We start from the raw sequence: 22,183 nt of genomic DNA on the forward strand, positions 1-22,183 counted from the left end.
TACTCTAGTAGGTTCACTAAAAGTGTGACACAAATTAAAACATTTAAATAAGTTAAGCAATCTAGCAGTTGTTGCATTTTCTAGTAAAATGTCGACATTGAAATCGCCACATACAATTACTTTTTTAGTAGAAAGACACAAACGCTTTAGTACATCCTCCATGACATTCTCGAAATCGCTAAAATCACCTGAAGGGGGTCGGTATACACTCACTATTATAAATCGCTCCAGCTCCACACAAGACAGTTCTGCAATGCGTTCAACAGAAAGACCAACTATGTCTTTTCGTTCTTTACAAATTATATTATTACGTACAAAAATTAAAGATCCACCGTGAATTGCAGTCCTTCTGAAGAACGCACTTGACAATATAAAGTTATCGATGTTTACTGCTACTTGTGTACCAGTGAGCCAGTGCTCAGTTATACACAAAATATGTACATTGAGTTTCTCCACAAACAGCTCTATTTCTAATTCTTTGCCGGTGAAGCTCTGTATATTTTGGTGTACAATGTTCATATGGCAGAGCTCCTCCGTTGTCTTATTAACTAGTTTAAATCATTATTAAATTTCTTAATAGTACTAGCGCAAGTACTAGGGTCAGTAATAGAAATAGAAGTACTTGAAGTACAATTTGTAAAAGTGTCAATAGACTTTGTTACAACAGTTGTAACAGTATCATTTAAATTATAAGCTAGTAAAAACGCTATCTGCTGCTTACACTTTTTAGGCAGATACAATTTATCTCTTGTCATTACAAATGATGACGTGAATTTATTAATGTCAAAATAAAAAATTGCGTCGCTATGACGGTATGTCAAATTATAGATTAATAAGTTTAATTTATAAATATGTTCATTTTGTTTTGAGTTTAGAGTGCCACAATAAGGAAAGGCACACATTACAAACTTACATTTAGTTTTGTTATTTAAAAGCAGTAATTTTTCAATGCATCTTATAATCTGATGCTTTTTGACATTTAAACTGTCCCCTAACAATAAGACAACATTTGTATGCCTATCTAGATTTTTTTCATTTAGGCTATTAATGACACAATCAAAACTAGCCCCCGGTGAACATATATTTGTCTCAAAAGACAATAGCACATTGGCGGTTTCTCTGGTACAGTTATTGCTGTCTGACCAGCATGCTCGTGTGATCGTTATCCTTACTAATATTATAAATGCGATGGTGTGTTTGTCTTCCCTTAATGCTAACTAAGCAACCATTCAACTTGATTTTGGTATGGAGTTAATTAAAAGAACGGACAGTAACGTAGCCTAATTTTTATCTCACGAAAACCAACGGTTTGTACTGGATTTGTAAAGATACCGTAATAGACGCGGACGAAGCAAATGTTTAAAATTAGCGTTAATAAACTAGTGATTCCGAGCCATGTCTTCCATTTCCGAAAATCTAACTAGATTGATATAAAGGGTTAATAAATTCACACGAGACCATTTGTCGTTACAGTCGGAGCGTATAAGTACTAAACATTGGCAATGTGAGATGTTGATAACAAAAAAAAAACACCCGGCTATGTTTGTTGTGGGCTTATTCTTAGACCAGGAAGCGTTTGGAACCCTCGTAGCTTTAGTTTTAAGTTTACGAATATGGTTATCGCCATCATCTCACTACCGTGTAATTCTCATGTTCTCATCAAAAGTGGCACCTACTTGCTTGATTAAAGATATTTTTGACTTTGACTTTGACATATAGGTATACAAAAATAATGGTCAATATTTATCACGAACGATTTATCGTCACGATCGGACCATATGACGACCAAACGTGCAATATAAAGGCCCACAAGATAACCTTTGGTATATAATATGCTCTACATAAATATAATGGTAAATACTTACGTGTACTGAATGCTGATATAATGTCAGGCAATACATCAATTAGTAGTGTGGCATATTCAATTAGGTCAACAGGTCAACTGCTGTGTCACGCCAGTGAAATCCATCTGTAGTTCTTGTCACGTTATAAATACAGCGTTATATAAAAAAAATTGTTAGTTAATGGGTGGCTTGAGTACCCATGACAGTGCATCAATATAGAGTAACGAAAGTGTACCTTTACAGACTAAAGAAAGTGAAACAATTAAGACTGCAAAAAATGTAAAATATAGTCTATCAAAAGTGTTCCAATAAAGACTCAACAAAAGTGTAGCAATATAGACAATCAAAAGTGTACACTATCGAAATAATACCAATATACACTAACGAAAGTGTATCAGTATAAAATAACGAAAGTGTACCAATATGAACTATCGACATTGTACCAATATAGACTATCGAAAGTGAACCACAAAATAAACTATAGACATTGTACCAATATAGACCATCGAAAGTGTTCTAATATAGACTAACGTAACGTTACCAATCCGTGATTTATTCCAATGTTCGAATCTATACATATAAATGATGTATCTAATCAAATTAAGAAACAAAATGTGTATTCTTCATCATCAGCCTGATGCCCCATTGTACGGTACTCGGGGGCCGGATATTTTACATTAGCTAACTATCTATTCCTTCATACACCTAAAGAAGTTTTTCGTACGACCGAATGTTGGCTTGTAGAAATTGCTTTAGCATTAAGTCCGCCTTTTGTAAACCGTTTTGTCGGTCGTGCAATAAAGTGAATAATAAAAAATAAAAAAATACTGGATATCTAATTATAAATAAACAAAGAGGTAGAGGAAGATCTAACGAGACTTGGGTGGACTATGTAAGAAAATAAGCTTCAAATTATTAGCTTGGATATTGAAGTTGATACAAGTAGGAAGCTTCCAGCAGAAGACTACAGACTATGTTGTGCCGGTACTGCCGGTAAGATCGGTGAAAAAAACTGTCTCTAGTGTTGTAATTATGATACTGAAACCTTAGTGTAAGTTGTCACGTAAACTAACGTCCCCTTTACGTTAGCATCAATCAGACGAATGTCAGAATTCGAAAGCTCTTTAAAAATTTGGCAGAGCTACGTTACTCCGTATGAAGTTTGTTCACTTGATAAATTACACTAACAACTGGACTTTAACCAAAAGATCCTTGCTAAATGAAATGTTATGAAATTTAAGCTTAATTTGCTATACTCCGCGAAAAGCAGGGGAATCTGAATTGTGTTATTTATAATTTATTCAATCCTTATACTCCACACCAAACAAATCTTCGGCAATGTACCCTCTACGCACGTTTCGCTCCGAAACCGGAGCATCCTCAGGAGATGTTGACTTTACAATGAATAATTGTTAATCATACGGATTCTCCTGCTTTAAGCGGAGTATAACAAATTAAGCAAAATTTTTATAATATATCATGGATTTTGGATGAATTTTTATAATAGATCTTTATTAATTTATCAATAAAGATACTTTTAAACTCTGAGTTTGACTTTAAAAAAAAACAAGATCCTTAAAGTGATGGTAAAAGTTATTTAATATAAATAAATCACATCCAGACTGGCTTAGAAAGTTCACTGCACCGTCAATATTACTATCTATTTAAACTCAGTCTGTAGCATGGCGGAAGTTATCAGTTTCTTTTCCCTTTTTTACCCCAACCTCGCCTTTCCGCTTCGCTCACTCCATCTCTTGAATATGTCTTTGAACTCTTTATTTTTATAATGTACAAGTGATCTATTAAGTCGGTGTTGCAATTTTTTCGTTGTAATAAGACGAGTTGGACGACCTCCCTGGCGCAACGGTGACCGCTATGAATTTAAGCAGGGGGCCCCGGGTTCGATTCCCGTTCACTTTCTTCATTTTGGAAATTTAAAATTTCTATATTTTTATCTGGTCTGGTCTGGTGGGGGCTTTGGCCGTGGCTAGTTACCACCCTAACGACAAACACGTGCCGTTAAACAATTTAGTGTTCCGGTGTGATGTCGCGTGGAAACCGATTACCTATGACTAGCATACTCCCTAACAGGTTAGCCCGCTACCATCTTAGACGGCATCATCACTCACCAGGTGAGATTTCAGTCAAGGGCTAACATGTAGTGGAATAAAATAAAAAAGGAACATCGCTTCTATCCACTGCTGTTGAATTTTCAAATATTTTTTCGAGCGAGTAAGACAACATAAAGTGTTTAATATATTAAATTCATAGTAATATTATGAATACGCATGAACTCTTTAAGGCAGATACATTTATGCTCCTTAAACACTGAACACTGCGGTGCTAATGAAAGAGGCAACATTTACCAATGAATCTTGCTCTTTTTTCTTGCAAACCGGAAACTGGAATAGGAAAATCATCTTAAAGACGGTGTATTGTGACGTAAGCACATCAAGATTTTGAATTTAATGATATTATTATCAGCGTAGTAAATCACACAATTGATACATAAAGAATCATAACCGACCGTGAAATATCGATACGGCTACGTAACTACGTCCCTATATAGCTTTTACGGATACCTAGATATAAATGGCGTAACTATTTCAATAACTAGGTACATTGAACTTTTATTTCTTGCAGAAATATCGTGCTCGAGACAGTTTAAATACAAACTATCTAGAATAGGTTTACTTGAGTATTGATAAGAGCTTACCGGTTCTTAATTGCACTAAAACTCGTTTTCCCTATCTACAAATTTTCATATTATACTTAGAAAAAAAACAGCGCCACCTGTCGAACTAATTAACAGAGTAAAAAGAGAAGCTAAGGGGATATTCGATGCAAATTTCTGTATACCGATCTCTTTTTAGGTGTTTTTGTCTATTTCTTTGATAAGTTTTTTTATGAATAACGTCTCTAATGGGTCGTATTAAAATTTTGTTTTATTATTTATTATTTTATATACCTAACTATTATTTTTGTTCAGCAGTTTTAAGCAATGGCCATAACTTCTGTTTATTAACCGGTGTTTGCTCGGTGGTAGCTCCGTCGAAAAATAAAGAGCAATTATAGCCATTGACGCTAAAATATTTTTTTTATTAAATTGACTTATTTAAAAATAAATTAATATTGGTATGAGTGTTATAGACAGGCGATCATCATCCTTTTCGTCGCTTTTTATACCCACGTATTTATTTCAAGTACATTGTAATTATAGAAAAACTTATGTTTTGAACTTAAAAATTTATTGAAGTTGATTTTTGAAGTTTCAGTTATTGTGATCGTCGTTTTTCTACTTTCTAATGAACACAAAATTATGCTATATCTAAACGCAATGCTTACTTAGTATGAAAAAGATTAGGGTATTATGAAAAGTGGACGTGGGGGTCACTACAGTCAATTAAGCCCTATTGAGTTTAATTGTGCGAGTTAGCGAACGCAGTAAAAATAGTGACGCCTGTTGCGTTAACAATTTTGGGTAGCCTGGTCAACTCCATTCCTTTGAAAATAATTGTAATAATAATAATAATAAAAAATACCACCGTGTGCTGACGGGAGATCAGAAAACTGTTCTCAACACATATCTTCTTCTCACGGGCATCGTACGAGGCGACTAAGGAAATATAACGGGGCACGGGAAGCTGCGTCCTATGCTACTACCATCTACTGCGATCACCAACCCTTCTGCCCGGCGTGGTCATTATGGGCAAAAGCTTCCCTTGGGATAGGACTTTGGCGCAGCTGTGGACTGTTATGCTATTGATGAGTAAAAAAAGCTTTCCTATTTTATTCTACTACAAGTCATCCTTTGGAGATAAGTGATGACGTGGCCCCTTTTATGGCAATTATATTAAACCCATACATCTAATCGATTTCTACGCGGCATCGTACGGGAACTCTAAAACGCTTGGCGATACGTCTTTGTCAGTAGGGTGGTATCTAGCGGCGTCAGACCAGACCGGATAAAAACCCCAAATTAACTCTGCGAGTGAAGAACGCGCGACCTCCCAGTTATGAGACACTCCACCTGGGACGACGGCAAACACGATCTAATGGCGCATAAAATGAAAAAAATATTGTCCAACTGCTGAAAATCTTGCTTCTTATTCTCAGTGGAGTCTGCGTTTTCAACCAATACTTGAGTCACAACAATAAAATACATTTTCAAAACATTCTGTAAATAACTTAAAAAAAAAAGAAATATATTTTAATAGAGAATATTTCGTAACAAAAGTTAGGGTGTAGGGAGAGTATTACAATACATCCCGAATTGCCACACATTTTGTTCTTTCCCCCGAGGAGAAAATGTCTACTGCTTTTTCTACTAAACTACTACTACTACTACTAAGAGCTGTTTTGTACGCAAGTGGCACAAAACCGTGGTATTTCGAACTCCCTACGAAATACCTATGCCCAGCTCTGGACAGCCAACGGTTTATATCAAAATGATGCAACGGTAAATATGAAAAAATACTTTTAAAGCTGAATTGTTAAATTAGACTTACTTGAAAAACTGAGGGTTATAAACGGTTTAGTAAACAATTCGAGAGTGTTGAGTAGGTACGGGTAGGTGGGTATGTACGCAGTATAAATAGTATTCCGAGCGCGAAACCGCTCTAAATGTATTAATACTCGCGGATTGCCGAGCTGTTAGATCGTTCGGCGTACGATAATTTGTTGGAAAATCGTTTTAGTACCAACCAGTCCATTTTTCTTATAAATATTTTATCTGCGTTAACTATGGGCCAGTAACGAAATGTTATTTTAAAGATTGGCACGTGAATGCCTTACTTATACACGTAAACTCCCCTCCCGTACGTATTTCTAGAGGATTATATTTTATATTTAAAACATTTCATTTTCACTCAAAAAAATATTTAAAATCAATTTATCTTAAAAATAACAAGTAATTTTTTTAATTTATTATCTCCTAAACTCAACCAAGTAATATGATGTAATGTGCAACCTCGGTAACGCATTTTCTTCGGCCTTGCTTTAAAAAACTATCTACTTATTTTATATTACTCAGATCGTTCGTGATCAATGAATGACCATCTTAATATCTGATACTATAAATTGCTGAGCAATTTCGCACCCGCCAACGTAGGGTGTTTCTAAAAAACCATTTGGGATTTACCAATGGGGCCGACCGAAAATTCTTGAAAGATGTGCTAGCTTTGTTTGGCTACGGTTATCACTTAACATCAGTAGCCGTAGTACAATATTTGCTCACCCGCAACCCCGGAGACATTTTCGCATATCAAACTTTGTGTCGTCAAAGTAAAGTGAACCTAATATCACGAGTTTTAGAGTCGCAAATCTTAAACTACTGATTTTTGTTTTACAGATGTTCTGTCAAAATCCCGCACTAAAGAAATGAAGCCAAATTTGATTTTCAATTGAATGTAAATAAGGTTTATTGTACTCCGATTAAAGTATTTGCGTACTCGCAGTCGAGTCCTCGATTGCGAGCAAACAAATCTTTTACTAAGGCTACCGATGACCCGTTTGCTCGTTATGTTTATAAAAACAAACATTATATGTCATGACATACCATAACGTTTTAAATAAAAGTACGTTTTACGTCAAACTACGATGCGGTGTTGCTTTCTTGTTCATGGTTATTTTCTATAGACTCCTTAGTATTTTTAACATTAGCTTCACTTTAATCTTCCGTCAATTTATTATATAAATCGATATTTTACCTGCCATCCGGCCGGTCCCTGCGAGTTATGTCAATGGTTCCAATACAAAGATTGTTTTTTTGGCTGCGTTCCAGGTGTTACTGACCCGTTTGCTCATCAATGTGGGTGTGGGAACTGACAGAGATACATACCATACACTACACTACCGTATTCGCAAGCAGCCGCACAGTTTCCGAACTCACAGTGTAGGATCCCCCAGTCAGATTTGGAACTACCTACATCATAATACCTAAATATCATATTATTTTTCATCCAAACAATGTCGCTGATATAAAAATTTTTTTACTAAAGTTTTACTCTAATGTGGTTTGGATGTTAATAGATTATAATAATCTTTTACCGGCGAAGCGGTGATAGCCCAGTGGGTAAGACTTGGACTTCACTTTCCGGGGGCGGAGTTCGAAACCCAGCACGTTTGTTTCTTTGTTTCGTTGCAATAAAGATTTTCTATTCTATTCTATTAAATGTTGATCGTGCTACATTCCCAAAGGGAACTTAGGTTTATTCTCAGTATCTTAATAACAGAAGGAATCTTGCTCTGTTTTTTTCCATTATTGAATCCAGTAGCATAATAGTATCTGTTGCCGATATATATCACACTGTAATGTTTCTGAAAGTAAAATACCGCCATGTGTCGTGATCTTTAATTAGTTCGAGAACTTTCTTTAACTCCACGTGATAGTAATAACAAAGTTGCTAACGCCTGACATAACGCCTGACACTGATCAAGTAGGTATAAATTTGTTACCGTACAAGTTTCTTAAGCAGCTAGTGAGTTTGTTAATAGATAGGTATTATCTTTTAACGGGTCGCTTATGTATTGTAAACAGCTATAAATATTGTCTGATTAATGGCTACCCATAGAATTAAAAACATACAGAAACCGTGTACACGACTAATATTGAAGCATCAAAAACCGCTCCACTTTAGTAGTGTTTCTCGAACAGGCGGTTAGCAGTGGCGTATATAGAGGGTATGCACAGGGTATGCAGATGATATAAAATGAAGGAAAGCTGTAGTACGATTTTTAAAAAACTTAAGTATAGGCATTGTAAGAGTTACAAAAAGCCTTACCTTAAGTATTTATAACTCACACTGGAGATTTTCTTAATTTTGTATCATCTGCATACCCTGTGCATACCGCCTATACACGGCACTGGTTGACAGTTCATTTTACCTTTTACAATAAAATGGAGAAACAAGTAAAAGTTCTATCTAGCAACATTCCGCGGGTGTGAAGTGATAATGGGCGGGGCGTTTTCGATGTTTTTGGACACAATGCACTGCATGCAATAATGGCTGAATGAGGGTTCTGTATGTTCTTAACTCTCTGTGGCTACCAACTAACGAAGGCTATAACCTATATGGATATCTGCTAAGTTAGAATACTTATTTATTGATTTTCTGTGTTCTCGTCATCATCATTAATCCCCGGATTTCTATAGATAGCCTAGTGGTTAGGATTTCGGCCTTTCGGGGTACCAAGTTCGATCCACGGTACGGACCTCGAACTTTTCGGAGTTCATAAGCGTTTTAAGCAATTAATTTTAACTAACAATGAACCATCCATCCATCCATCGTACGTAAACAAGCCTGAGAGTTTTCGCTAATGTTTTTCTAAAAGTCGTCGTGAAGTCCGCAGTTGGCCAGGGTGTTTGAGGCTTAACCCTTCAGAATCTACGAGTAGACCCTTGCCCTTTAGTGGGCCGGTAATGACGATGATGATGATGATGATGACTTGGCACAAGCTTCCTCAGGTAACTAAAGCTGCCCAAAACTACGCTGCTCCAACGTGAGTTCATTGGCCTTAACCATATGTAAAAAGTAACCAGATCCGAAGCCTTAATGTGCTATTCGAGACACGGGTGACAAGTCCAATTCCTTATCGCTAGGCTAGTACTAAGAGTTCGTAAAAGATGAAAATTAATATTTTTTTAGCCCAACAAAGGAATCCTGGATTTAAAGATCCGTTTAAAATGTCAATAGGTACGAATATACGACTTCAAACACATTTAAATAGCATAGTAAATTACTGTTACAACAAAACCTTTATTTCAAAGCGACAAGAGCTTCTTTGCTGCGCCTTGAGTGCTTCGACAGTGACAGCCGATCGCTTGACCTAAAAGTAAACGCATACAATTATCGTCCTTCCAAGAACACAATACACGACAAACTCGTATCACTGTAATTTACATAATACCTACATTATCTGTGGAGGATCAGAACAGCAGATGTTTGGAAACCATTGCGTAACCCGGCGTCTGCGCATCGAGGTCGAGCCCTGAATGAGTTAACTTATTACTTATGGCGTTATTATTAATCTTTTTGTGTAACTTTCACTTTGAATATTTTTAAATAGACTTCAAAAATTTCGAAAAGAGGTTATTAATTCCGATGTTTTTTATCTCTTCCCAACTTTATTAGGCGGAGTAGACGGCCGACTGGCGCAGTGGGCAGCGACCCTGCTTTCTGAGTCCGAGGCTGTGAGTTCGATTCCCACAGCCGAAAAATTTTTTGTGTGATGAACATGATAGTTTTTCAGTGTCCGGGTGTTCATCTGTATATTATAAGTATTTATGTACATTTTTCATAAAAATATTCATCAGTCATCTTAGCACCTATATCACAAGCTACGCTTACTTTGGGGCTAGACCGCGATGTGTGTATTGTTTAGCCAGTGGCGCAACTTTGCTTATTGAAATAGATAATAAACCATCCGCGTTATAAAACTAATAAAACCATAATAAATAATAATTATAACAAAGAATCAAGAAATATAAAAAAACAACGATGGGTTGGCTTAGCTTGGTGATACACAATTTTTTAAAGTGTGGGTCAACGCTGCACACAGACTATATAAAAAAAAATATATTAGAGTACATAAGGAGTGCCTCGCGGTGCACCTCTGTTCTTTCTACGGTGCGAAGCGGCGCCCACGTCGGGAATAACTGCTCTGGGCAAAGATAACTCCGCAATATTATGGGTGGATGTGCAAAATGATTTTTAAGTTCTGATCTTATGATGAGTTTCGGGGTTAGACAACGGAACTTCTTCGTAAAAATATTTCTATCATGTTAATGGCATAGTGCTTTAGAGAATGGCAATAGCTTGTCACAAAAATTTTGTTTAAAAAAGTCTGTTGTGGAGAGGAGAGAGTCATATACGTGTCACTTAAGAAGCGGGATGGATTTTGGGAAAGATTTCACTCCGAAAAGTTTGAGGTGCGTGCCGGACATTGAAACCGGTCCTCCCGAGACCGAAGCACTAACCAATAGGCTATCATTGCTACTAATAAATGATACTTGCATTTTATTGATAAGCAAAGTCGTCAGTTTGGACAGTGCACCAACGCCATTGATAAGGTTGTTGTTTTATAAAAATCTGTTTATTTCCGGATGTTATAATTCAACGAATTCTTAGTTGAATTTACTATATACCTATGCATGTATAATATAAAATGTAATGTCGTATGGGATCTTGTTATGGGGCAGAGCTGCTGGTATAGAAACTACAATTATACTACAGAAAATATCTGTGCGATCGATATATAAACTTAGATCACACGAATCTCTTCGTGCCTAATTTAAAGAAATAGGTATACTTACAGTAGCCTCGCAATCTATTAAAAAAACATAAGTAATTATAAAAAAGTCGATGTAAACAATCGCTAGAAACGGACACAAATTAGTGATATCTGCATGTCTGCAAAGTACAGAAATCCTTTGCGGGGATGGGTATATGCTTTTATTTCATGATATCAAAGGTAATATTAGATCGACCTTTACCTAAACAATATATTAAAACACATTTAATCAATCGTGGTTACTACACGATTTATGAATTCCTTAACGACAAGGCTGCTCGGAAGCAGGCCACTCCGCTCTTATCTCTCAAAGCAGAAAATTCTAAAGATTGTCAAGCTATACAATGATGTTGGAAAAGAGCAATCTGCTCTTCTCAGTGAAATCTGCCTTTCGGTAGAGCCATTACAAACAGACTGACTTGACGTTCCAAAAATGATTATAAAATTTTGAATTTGAATTTAAAAAAGTGGTTATCTGCAACTTAACCCGAGTATAACTTCTGATAAGTTATATTTTCCCATAAAAAATGACATCCGCTATTTTTCTCAATATACGTTGGAGTATATTGAGAAAAATAGCGGATGTTATGTCACCGCAACGCATCCCCCGCCAGCACCACTGGGTACATAGTATGCTCCTAAATATTTAACAGCGATGTTAAATAACCTATATTTTCCTCAAGAAGTAGGCTGCAAAACAGTTTGAAAATCCGTAACGTAGCTTAGGAGTTGGAGGATAAACAGTCAGACTCGGAAAGAGACATTCTTTTTAATACGTATAACGCCCCAGTTAATCATCCACAAGTTTGCGCACGGCCTGAATATTTTCTTTTAAAGATGAACTCAATTGCTTTATTACGAAATCGATATCTCAGTAACCTTTTTGACATGAATGCGACGGTAATTTGCTTAAGCAATCAAATAACAGTTTGTTTAAAAGTAACTGTAAAAGTTTCTGTAGAAGTACTTAACTTAATTATTTTTAAGTGAAAAGTAAGGTACCTTATCTTACAAAAAAATATATCTAAATTCATTTATTTTAAGAAGGCCTAATATAAGCACTTTTGAAACGTCAAGTCTGTCTGTTTGTAGTGACTCTACCACCGGTTGTGAAGGCAGATTCTACCGAGAAGAAGCCGGCAAGAAATTTACATTTTACATTTTAAAATTCATTTTTCTATCTTGTGTGATATAAAAGCGGAGCCGGATGCTTCTGAGCAACCTTGTCATTGAGAAATTCATCAATTGTATAGAAACATCGCTGTAATAAATGTGTTTTAAGATATTCTTTAAACTTATGCATTGGTAGGTCCAAAATCACCTTAGGAAGGTACCTATCTCCGAGAGATATAAATGGTTACAAACCTTGTTAGCACAGTGATAAACAATTTGTTTGTTATCCATACTAATTTAAGCAATAGTAAAGTATGTCTGTTTGTTTGTAAGCGATTTTGATGAACTTTTTTTAGCAATAATTGACGGATCCAAGCACTTGATAGGTGGATACTATAAACAGCAAAACTTCGTAGTGCAAGTCACATGTCCTTTGTTCATCAACCTGAAGTTACGTGTAGGCTTCATAATATCAACCCATTACCGGCCCACTACAGGGCACGGGTCTCCTCCAACAAAGGGGTTAAGGACGTTGCCCACCACGCTGGCCCAGTGCGGATTGGTGGACTCTACCCACCTTCGAGAACATTATGTAGGCATGCAGGTTTCCTCAGGCATGCAGGTTTCCTCACAATGTTTTCCTTCACCGTTGAAGCAAGAGATATTTTAAAGAAAAGTTAGAGGTGCGTGCTGGGATTCGAACTCGGCTCCCCGAAAGTGAAGCCGAGCTCCTATCCACTGGGCTATCACCGCTTCATTGTGTAGGCCTTATTAATGTGCCTATAATTACACCGGCAACCACGCCTTTCAGACCGGAACTCAAAATGCTGTTTAGCGGCAGAAATCAGCAAGGCGATAGTTAGGTTGCCATTACTTCTATGAACCAAACGGGACGTACCACACGCACGACGCGACGTGCGGGATCTCAACTACAACATAATATATACTATAGCATGTATACGGTTGTGATCATCTATCACAATCGTTACAAAAGTATTAAAAAAAGATTACAATTGTTGGATCAAAGTTTTTTTTAAATAAATTTATCATAAATTTGTTTTTTCGAAATACTGGACAAAACCGAGGCATGTAGTACGGGACAGGTTGGTCAAAAACGTTGACAGTCCCGTACATACGGGACGTATGACAATTCTCGCGATAAGCTTTGTTACAATATATATCTTACATCCACGAGATAGATATAGGATACTTTTTATCACATTTAAACTCTAGCTAACAAACCGGTTGTCACGTTCCAGTAACGTGGTAAGAAGTAACCAACCAAACCCCTACAATAAGGTAAAAATCTGAATACTGCCAGTCTTCGCAATCCTCTAATTCGTAGAGACAAAGCAAATAGTCGACGGTTCATGGTTGGCCATTATGTATAAAAGTAGCTCTTGCATACACTGCGGTCGTATTTTAGTCTCATTACCCTTAGCATTAGTTGCAAGTTCGAAATCGTAGAGTAGTTTTCGAGCAACGAAATATTCTAAGGACTAAGTAAAATAGACTTGACAGACATGTCTTCGTGTCGTCGTCCACACTTCTACAGTCATATATTATGGGTATGTGACAGCTCTTCCGGGGAAGTACTTCCGACTACCATTTCAGCCGACTAGCAGCATTGTTGTGTTGCGGTCCGAAGAGCGTGGTTGTCGGTGTCGTTATAGGATTAGCATCTAAACATGCATCATCTAACCCCAGTTTGATGGACAAAGGCCCTTTGCATGACGTTTTGCATGCTCTGCAGAGTGTTGCTATTTATAGGCGATTGGTTTCCACTTCACATCAGATTGCTCCGTCCATTATTATAACAAGGTATGAAAAATCAGCGATTCTAACAAATAGAATCGCTGACTTTTCCACACACAACGTTTGAAAGATGAAAATATTACAGAATGTAGTTACCTGCGAATTCAAAACAATGTTTCAATTTTATACTGTCAATGTTTAAATAGTTCATCGAGATTAAACTAAGATAAATAGTGGTTTGCTCCGATCTGAGACCCCGCTATGTGAAGCAAAAAAGTTTATCTTTTTAGAGTTATGTAATCGATATACTTTTAATTTATAAAAAAATGATTTGTGTACATTCGGTATGACACTTATAAAGTAAGGAATATTATGTCAACTCTACTCGGACGTTAAAGTCTATCGCTACTACGACTACGATACCAACGTGCACATTTCATACTAAGGGCACAGGTGTTTGAGTACAGAACGTGTTCGCGTTCCACATACTGATCTTTTTATCTGTCTGCCTTCTTCGGCACGAGGATAATGTGTCTATAATGTGGTTTTTATTTTCAACCGACTTTGAAAGGTTCTCCTTTAGATGCGTATTTAGTTATTCAAGAAAATATATAAATCCTGAGGATTCGTTACTTAAAAGGGTTTAATTTCAATATAATATAATATAGTATAGTATCAATGATTTACGGATTCAAGATTGTAAGTTAAAGGGAAGTAGTTACTCTACGGACGGGAAGAAGGCTTATTGCAATCCAAACCCTATCTTATAACTTTGGATATAAAACACGCTTAGAATAACTGAATCCTTTTATAAATAACAAGGTTGCCTGGAAGCAAGCCGCTCCGCTTTCATCTTACACAATATAGAACAATGACTGTTTAATTGAAAAATTATGTTGGAAAAGCTGAACTGCTGAGTTTCATGCTGGTTTCTCGGTAGAATCTGCCTTCCGAACTGGTGGTAGAGTTACTCCAAACATGCATTTCAAAAGTGTTTATATAAGGCCTACTTGAAATAAATGAATTTTGAAGAAGAAGAAACACTTTATTGCACGTTTAACATACAGGAAAAGAAACAGTAACGTATACAGTAAACAATGTAGACATGCAAACTTGGCTTTATTGCTGCAAGCTATCTCTTATAGGCAACCTTTGGAGACAGGACTTGCAGCAAGAGAACGGGATAGTGCCAAGAGTGTTTATATATATAACATAAATACCAAAATGTATAGATACAAATACATAGATAATTTAAATAAATATACGTAACGAGGACTATTGCCTTTAATTTGGTAATCCTAAGCGAACTAAACCGGGTTAAATGTATTGGTAATAATTCGCCAACTTAAATCTAAAGCTACGAGGGTTCCAAACGCGCCCTGGTCTAAGAAGAGCTTACAACAAACTTAGCCGGGTATTTTTTTTTTGTTATCACCATCTCAGAGTAAATTTATATTAAGCTATGAAGCTAGAGCAATTCACACCCAAGCTTTTTTATCGTTTAATCCTTAATATTATACTAGGATTTTTCTGTAAGCTTCATCCGTCGAAGAGTTCGGTCCTCCATTACTGAAAATGTTAATTTCACATTCAAACTATATATTTCTGTTTGTTTGTTTGTCCTTACTTCACGCCCTCACCAACTCTAGTTTTGGCATATAGTTAGTTGAAAAGACTAATAGCCTACTTTACTACTAACCTTAGCCTACTAAGGAAAAAGAAAAAAAAAGTTTCCACGGGATTTGTTAAACACCGTAATAAACGCGTACGCAAAAAGGGCAACAGCTAGTTCCTCCATTTTTTTTAGGTCGGTTGAAAAATAGACGGATGCCAATTACAAACACAAAGCAATAACGTCTTGTGATTCTAAGAATGATTATTACAGTGTTAGCTTGCATTTACGGCTTTAAACTAAAACAAACAAAACGACGCGTAGTGATATGTTCGAATCGTCTAGTGACTTTTGTCTTGCAATTTACTGTCATATAGTTTGAAGAAAACAATCGGTTGTTTCTTCAGGCTTTTCTGGATCTTGGAGCTAGATTCTTTGTACAATAGCTGGGTTATGTTTTAGTAGTTACTCTCTCAATGGGGTGTACGTATACAAACTAAAATATTATTAAGTATGCTTTTAAAATCGATATTTTTAAAAACATTAACGCTGTGTTATTTGACTCCGGAGCTACCACAATGGCAGCAATCTGTACAAAGGAGCCTTTGTTATTTTATTTAAACATCTCTTAAGTAAACGAAATTCAATGGCTAAAGAAATATTGGAGAAATAGAAATCTACAGTACATAAAACTGTCACAGATAAATTACCATACATAAGCTATAATACCTTGCTAGTTGCTAAACCCGAGAATTAGGGATTTTCCCGCATATCAGCAACGCATACGTCTATGCAGCATATAGAATGTGTTAAACCAAAATAAACAAGGCGACGCGCGACGCGGAGTATTGTTGATTTAAACTCAATGCCGTTACCATAGATTAGAGGAAAAAACCACAGATTAAATAACATAAGAAAAAACAAATGGGAATATTCATAAACAAAACTGGTCATAAAAGTAAAGTCAATTATTGTGTCACGCTTTATGAGCTGTAATTTTATGTTTGATAATAAATGATATAGACAGCCTCCTTAGAATATAGGAGCTTCTAGAATTAAGCAAGATAGTAAAGAATGTATCTTGAATGTTGTAGTGAGAAAACCTGCATGACTGTAAGTTGTGAAAAGTGTTCTCAAAGAAGTGTGAAGTCTACTAATCCTCACTTGGCCATAGTCATTCCAAGAGGAGAACCGGGCGGCGTATCCTGTAGTAGTTTGTACTGTGTGTTTGTAGTTAGTTTTTATCTGTATCGAAGCGTATATATCTCATTGGTGTCAATTCCATTGTACACAATTTTCTAAACGAAACTAAATTTACGGGTCTAAAAGTGGTTAACCTTTTCAATAAGAAGCATTGTTGGACATACATAGAAGTGTACACGATTAGTATTGAAGCATCGTTTCTCGAACAGGCGGTTAGTAACTCCATTCTATTTAGCAGTTGACAGCAATTATTTTACCTCTAATGTTCTCAAAGTTTACTATAAAATGGGGGAAATGTTGTGAGCTAGCAACATTCCGCGTGTGTGAAGTGAGACGTGCGCGGGGCGTTTTCACTGTTTTTGGACACAATGCAATGAATACAATAATAGCTTGATGAGGCTTCTCGTAATTTCTTCGTAATTTCTTAACCAGTGATATTCTTTTAATTCTGTGGTATTTCAGAATATCACTGGTTTTAGACCTCAATTTGGTTATCTTTGGATATTTTCGTACAACCGAATCGTCACCAATACCTATCTTAGAATTGAATAAGAAACAATAAGTTACTTCACTACCTAGTCCAAAAAATTTGTCTGTCATGATTTTTTAGTCTGTGACCATTAGCCTTCTCTGAAAAACCTTGTATTTTTTGCTAGTAATTTCTTTTATTCTTATAAGTGCAAATTTTTGTAACACTAGTATGTTTGTAACAAAAGCACGTATTCCACAAACGAAGTTGTACATATAGTTTCAGTTTTTGACTAGCTGTTGTCGGCGAACTCTTTCAAGTTTTTTTCTGTTTTATCCGTTAATTTTCCTGGGATAAAAAGTATCTGTCTTGAGTCCTGAAATTTTAATGACCTCCAGAGGTTCCGGGTTCGATTCTCAATTTGGGCAATTTGGGAGTTTATAATTTCTAAATTTTCTCTGGTCTGGTCTGGTGGCTTTGGCCGTGGCCGGTTGCCATCCTGCCGATAAAGAAGTGCCGCTAAGCGATTTAGTGTCCCGGTGCGATGTCGGTTAGCCCGCTGCCATCTTAGACTGTATCCTCATCTTACCAGCAGGTGAGATGCAGTCAAGGGAAAAAATTTAGTGGAATAGAAAATTTAAAAAAAAAATATCGAGGTCGTCACGGTGGTTTTCCTTAACACAGGTAACAAACAAACAGGCTTATAAGTTATACCATATAACATTCGGCTTTCATAAATAGTGGCACTAACATGTACCCCTCACCACGTTTTTGCACGAATTACAGTCGTCAATTCTACAACAATAACAGTGTTTGTATACTCAAAGTCTGTAAACCCTTTGATAAATTATCGATTTTTAAAAGGCATAAATGGTCGTTCTTTGTTATTTACCAGGAATACTTAATAATGCTTGTAACGAAGTGGTTGGAGAGCACAAAGGCAGTTGATATATGATCGTACTACTAACTATCGTCTTTGTACTAGTATATAACGAATAATCCATCGCCATTGAATAATACTCTAAGACCAATTAAATAATATAAAGGACCCATTTGAATTTAGAATAATACAAAGCAACCAATTGAAACTTCTTTCTTCTTAAATTAAGTTTTGACGACCTTCCTGGCGCAACGGTGAGCGCTAATCTATTTGAGAATTTATAATTTCTGAATTTTCTCTGGTCTGGTCTAGTGGGAGGCTTCGGCCGTGGCTATTTACCACCCCACGACAAAATCGTTGCCGCTAAGTTATTTAGTATTCCGGTGCGATGTCGCGTAAAAACCAATAAGGGGTATGACTACCATACTCCCTTACAGGTTAGCCCGCTACCATCTGGGACTGCATCATCACCACCACCAGGTGAGAGGTCAACGGCCAACATGTAGTGGAATAAAAAAAAAGCTGATAGTACATATTCACCACTTTGAACAGACGGGTTTGGTGATCGCAGTAGATAGATAGCACGAAGGACGCCTCTTGCGATATCAAGGGGACAGCTTTAGTCCAATCTGCACAATCTGGCCAAAACTCAAAAACTAGGTCTACTTTATAATCACATTTTAAGCCACTGAATATTGAATTTCAAAATGTTATACAAACTCATCATCTAAAGATCTACACCGCATTTAAACTGCAACGGTGTTGAAATATGACATCATTTTATATAGTTTCGTTAATGCTTCCAACTCACGTAACATCAATGCCATTGCCATCTTTGAAACACTGGCGTGCATAGAGGGTATGCACAGGGTATGCAAACAACATAAAATGGAGAAAATCTCCGGTACAAGTTATAAAAACTTTAGGGTAGGCTTTTTATAACGCTTAAAATGCCAATCCTTATAATTTTATTAACCTGTCCTAGAGATTTTTTATAGTTTATATCATCTGCCCCTTTAGTGCATACCCTGTATGCTTCTTTGGAAACATTTCATGACATATCTTTATATGTATATTTCTTGTGTGCGTGTGTATGCCACTGAACTCCTCCTAAACGGCTGGACCGATTTGAATGATTTTTTTAGTATGCGTTTGTGTGGCACCCTGGATGGTTTAGATTCACAAATCAGCCCGACAGATGGCGCTAGGGTCCGCTAGTGTTATATATTTGTATAGGTATTTGTGTTATATATTTACATATTTATATGTGATGTATATGATTGTTAGTAGTTTACAACAATTATGGGTAATTTGATGTATGTTTATATTTTATCTGTATTTATATGTAATATATTTATATACATATATATTTTATTTATATATTTGTATAATTTTAAATCCTATTTATTGCACCACCTACCTCTTTCCTATGTTTTTTCCTTTTACGCCATTGGTTGCCTAGAAGAAATAGCTATGTACTAAGTTTTTCTTGCTTATGTTTTTTTTTGTTTCAGCTGTTTGGTCTAGCGGTGATCGGAGTCGGCGTGGCCGTGCTGCTCAAATGGTCGGTGCTGACTGATATTCTGCGCGGTCATCTGACCGTGGCGCCGTGGGTGTTCATCGTGATCGGCGCGATCATGTTTGTGATCGCTTTCTTCGGCTGCTGCGGAGCGATACGCGAAAGCCATTGTATGGTTGTAACGGTCAGTAATCCATATCAAATTATTATTTTCATATCTAATATATATTATTTTCATAAAAAATTATTGATCAAGCAAATGGCCCGCCTGATAGTTCGGGGGCTTCTAGTAGAAATCTCTTAAGATGTATGCTAGCCTAGTACACGTCCGGACTTTTTTACACGTAGTTTTTTTTGGTATTCATTATATCAACCGATTACCGGCCCCAATGCAAGGCACGGGTCTTCTCTCAAAATAAGAAGGGGTTAAGGCCGTAGTCCACCACGCTGGCCCAGTGCGGTTTGGTGGACTGCACTCTCCTTTGCGAACATTCTGGAGAACGCTTAGGTACGCGAATTTCCTCAAGATGTTTTCCTTCATCGTTGAAGCAAGTGATATTTTAATTGCTTATAACGCACATTACTTAAAAAAGTTAGACATTCCAAAAGTCTAGCCTATGTAGGCCTACGCGAAATAAATGAATCTTGAATTCTTCAAATTGGGCTGTCTCCACTGTATATGTAAATTTGTTGTTGAGGCAAAGTTTTCCAAACAAACCGCATTTAACAATAGTTTCTAACCTCACGTGGAATCCGATTGTTATTCAAACAAAGGCGCCGCTCTCTACAAAGGAAAGCCACTTTCGTTCTACTAACAGCTGACTCCCTTTCAATTACCGCATGCTAATGACACGGTGTCATCTACGACATGCTTTTTGACTGGATTTATCGAATCGTTATTCTGACTCTTTTACTTGTTCTATCGCGAGAAAGTTAATTACGGTTTGTATGAAATCGACACAGCTACTAATCTACCAGTAGGTAGAATTCTGGTAATAACTAGATTGTGCTGTTTCGTTGATGGCAAACAGACGAAATGTCCACAGATAGTGGAATGATTCTATAATGGTACGGAATCCTTTTTTTCGTCCGGTAAGACCTTTACCTCCTAACTGTTACCGACATCGACGTGCCACTAAGCGATTAAGCGTTCTGGTACGATGCCGTAGAAACTAATAACGTTAGTAAGCGAGATTGCAGCAAGAGTAATAATCCTTACCTAGCTATACGCTAAACTAGGCAAACAATCGACATAAAGTTTGTTGGAAGGATGGAGAGTAACAAAGGCTACATATTATCCCGGGAATAGAAACGGTTCCCACAGGATTTGTAATAAAAAGTGATAACGCTAGTAGAGGTATAAAAAAAACCCTAATCTCTCTGAATAAAATACTACCTTTCCGAACAATAAACAGCTACATACGTATATAAGCGGTATATAAGGATAATTTCCAGAGCAACTTAATTAAATTAAAATTTCACAATTCATTTATTTCAGGCTTTACTCATAGGAATAGAAACAAAATATATAAAATGGCGGATGGTTGATTAATATAAAATTTTATTAAAAAAAAAATTACGTGTTTTAAAATGGTGATTGTCTTTTTACAGTACGCGATCTTCTTGCTGGTGATCATCATCGCGCAGGTCGTGCTGGCGGTGCTGATGTTCACTTACGGAGAATCGATCAAGAACTCGTTAGTGCAGTCCGTGAACGCGTTGTTCGACAAGCGGGCCACCGACCCCAGCGTCAATGTCGTCTTCAACAATATAGAGGAACAGGTGAGATTTCAAATTTTATCTCAAACATGCTTGGACTCTGCAAAGAGGCTGCGGAGATGCCACTGCACTTAATCTGCTTCTGAACCGAGTTGATGCGTAAACGCAGCATTCTTTTGTGGAAGTATGTTAATTCAACCAGAAGATGCTAAATTAATTGCAGCAAGTAATTTATATTATAACAGTTTACAATAACAGTTATAAAAATTTAGCACAACAGTATAATTCGTTAATAGAATATAGCAGTTATGCCCACCTATACCAAATATATAACCGCTTTTTTAATTCTAGCTCAACTGCTGCGGCAAAAACGGTCCGTTCGACTACGGTGTGGCACCTCCCAAGTCGTGCTGCCCCCACATGGGCGTGGTCGGCTCTACCATCAACCAGTGCACTGTCATCGACGCCAACAAGAACGGCTGCGCGCCCGTCGTGGGTGAACTGTACGAGACATGGAACAAACCCATCGCCGGCATCGCTATCGGTGTCGCTTGTGTCGAGGTGAGTCCTCAGTACTTATTAGCAAAAGAAATCGCCCAAGTTTACAGTTGTTTTTAATTTTTATTAGTGTTATATACATATAGCGATTGTAGCGTCATCTAGTAGGAAACGTTGCAGTTTCGATCTACTTTTTCAAAGGTCCATATTACAATGAGACACGTTTGAAACAAGAGATGACACATTGTTTTTTATAAATTTTTTTGTGTTTTTCCTACAC

At 36.8% G+C, this 22,183-nt stretch overlaps 1 protein-coding gene across 2 annotated transcripts in view; it reads left to right on the plus strand.

Annotated features, from left to right (window-relative positions):
- LOC120624628 (23 kDa integral membrane protein-like) overlaps nt 1-22,183 on the plus strand; it is a 49,692-nt gene that overhangs the window by 20,211 nt on the left and 7,298 nt on the right. For both annotated transcript variants that reach the window (XM_039891280.1, XM_039891279.1), the window contains exons 2-4: nt 19,682-19,870; nt 21,298-21,468; nt 21,757-21,966. In XM_039891280.1, the coding sequence (XP_039747214.1) occupies nt 19,682-19,870; nt 21,298-21,468; nt 21,757-21,966 (570 nt within the window). The remainder of the gene's footprint in view (nt 1-19,681; nt 19,871-21,297; nt 21,469-21,756; nt 21,967-22,183) is intronic.

Source organism: Pararge aegeria, chromosome 6 (genome assembly GCF_905163445.1).
Source record: "Pararge aegeria chromosome 6, ilParAegt1.1, whole genome shotgun sequence".
Taxonomy (NCBI): Eukaryota; Metazoa; Arthropoda; class Insecta; order Lepidoptera; family Nymphalidae; genus Pararge; species Pararge aegeria.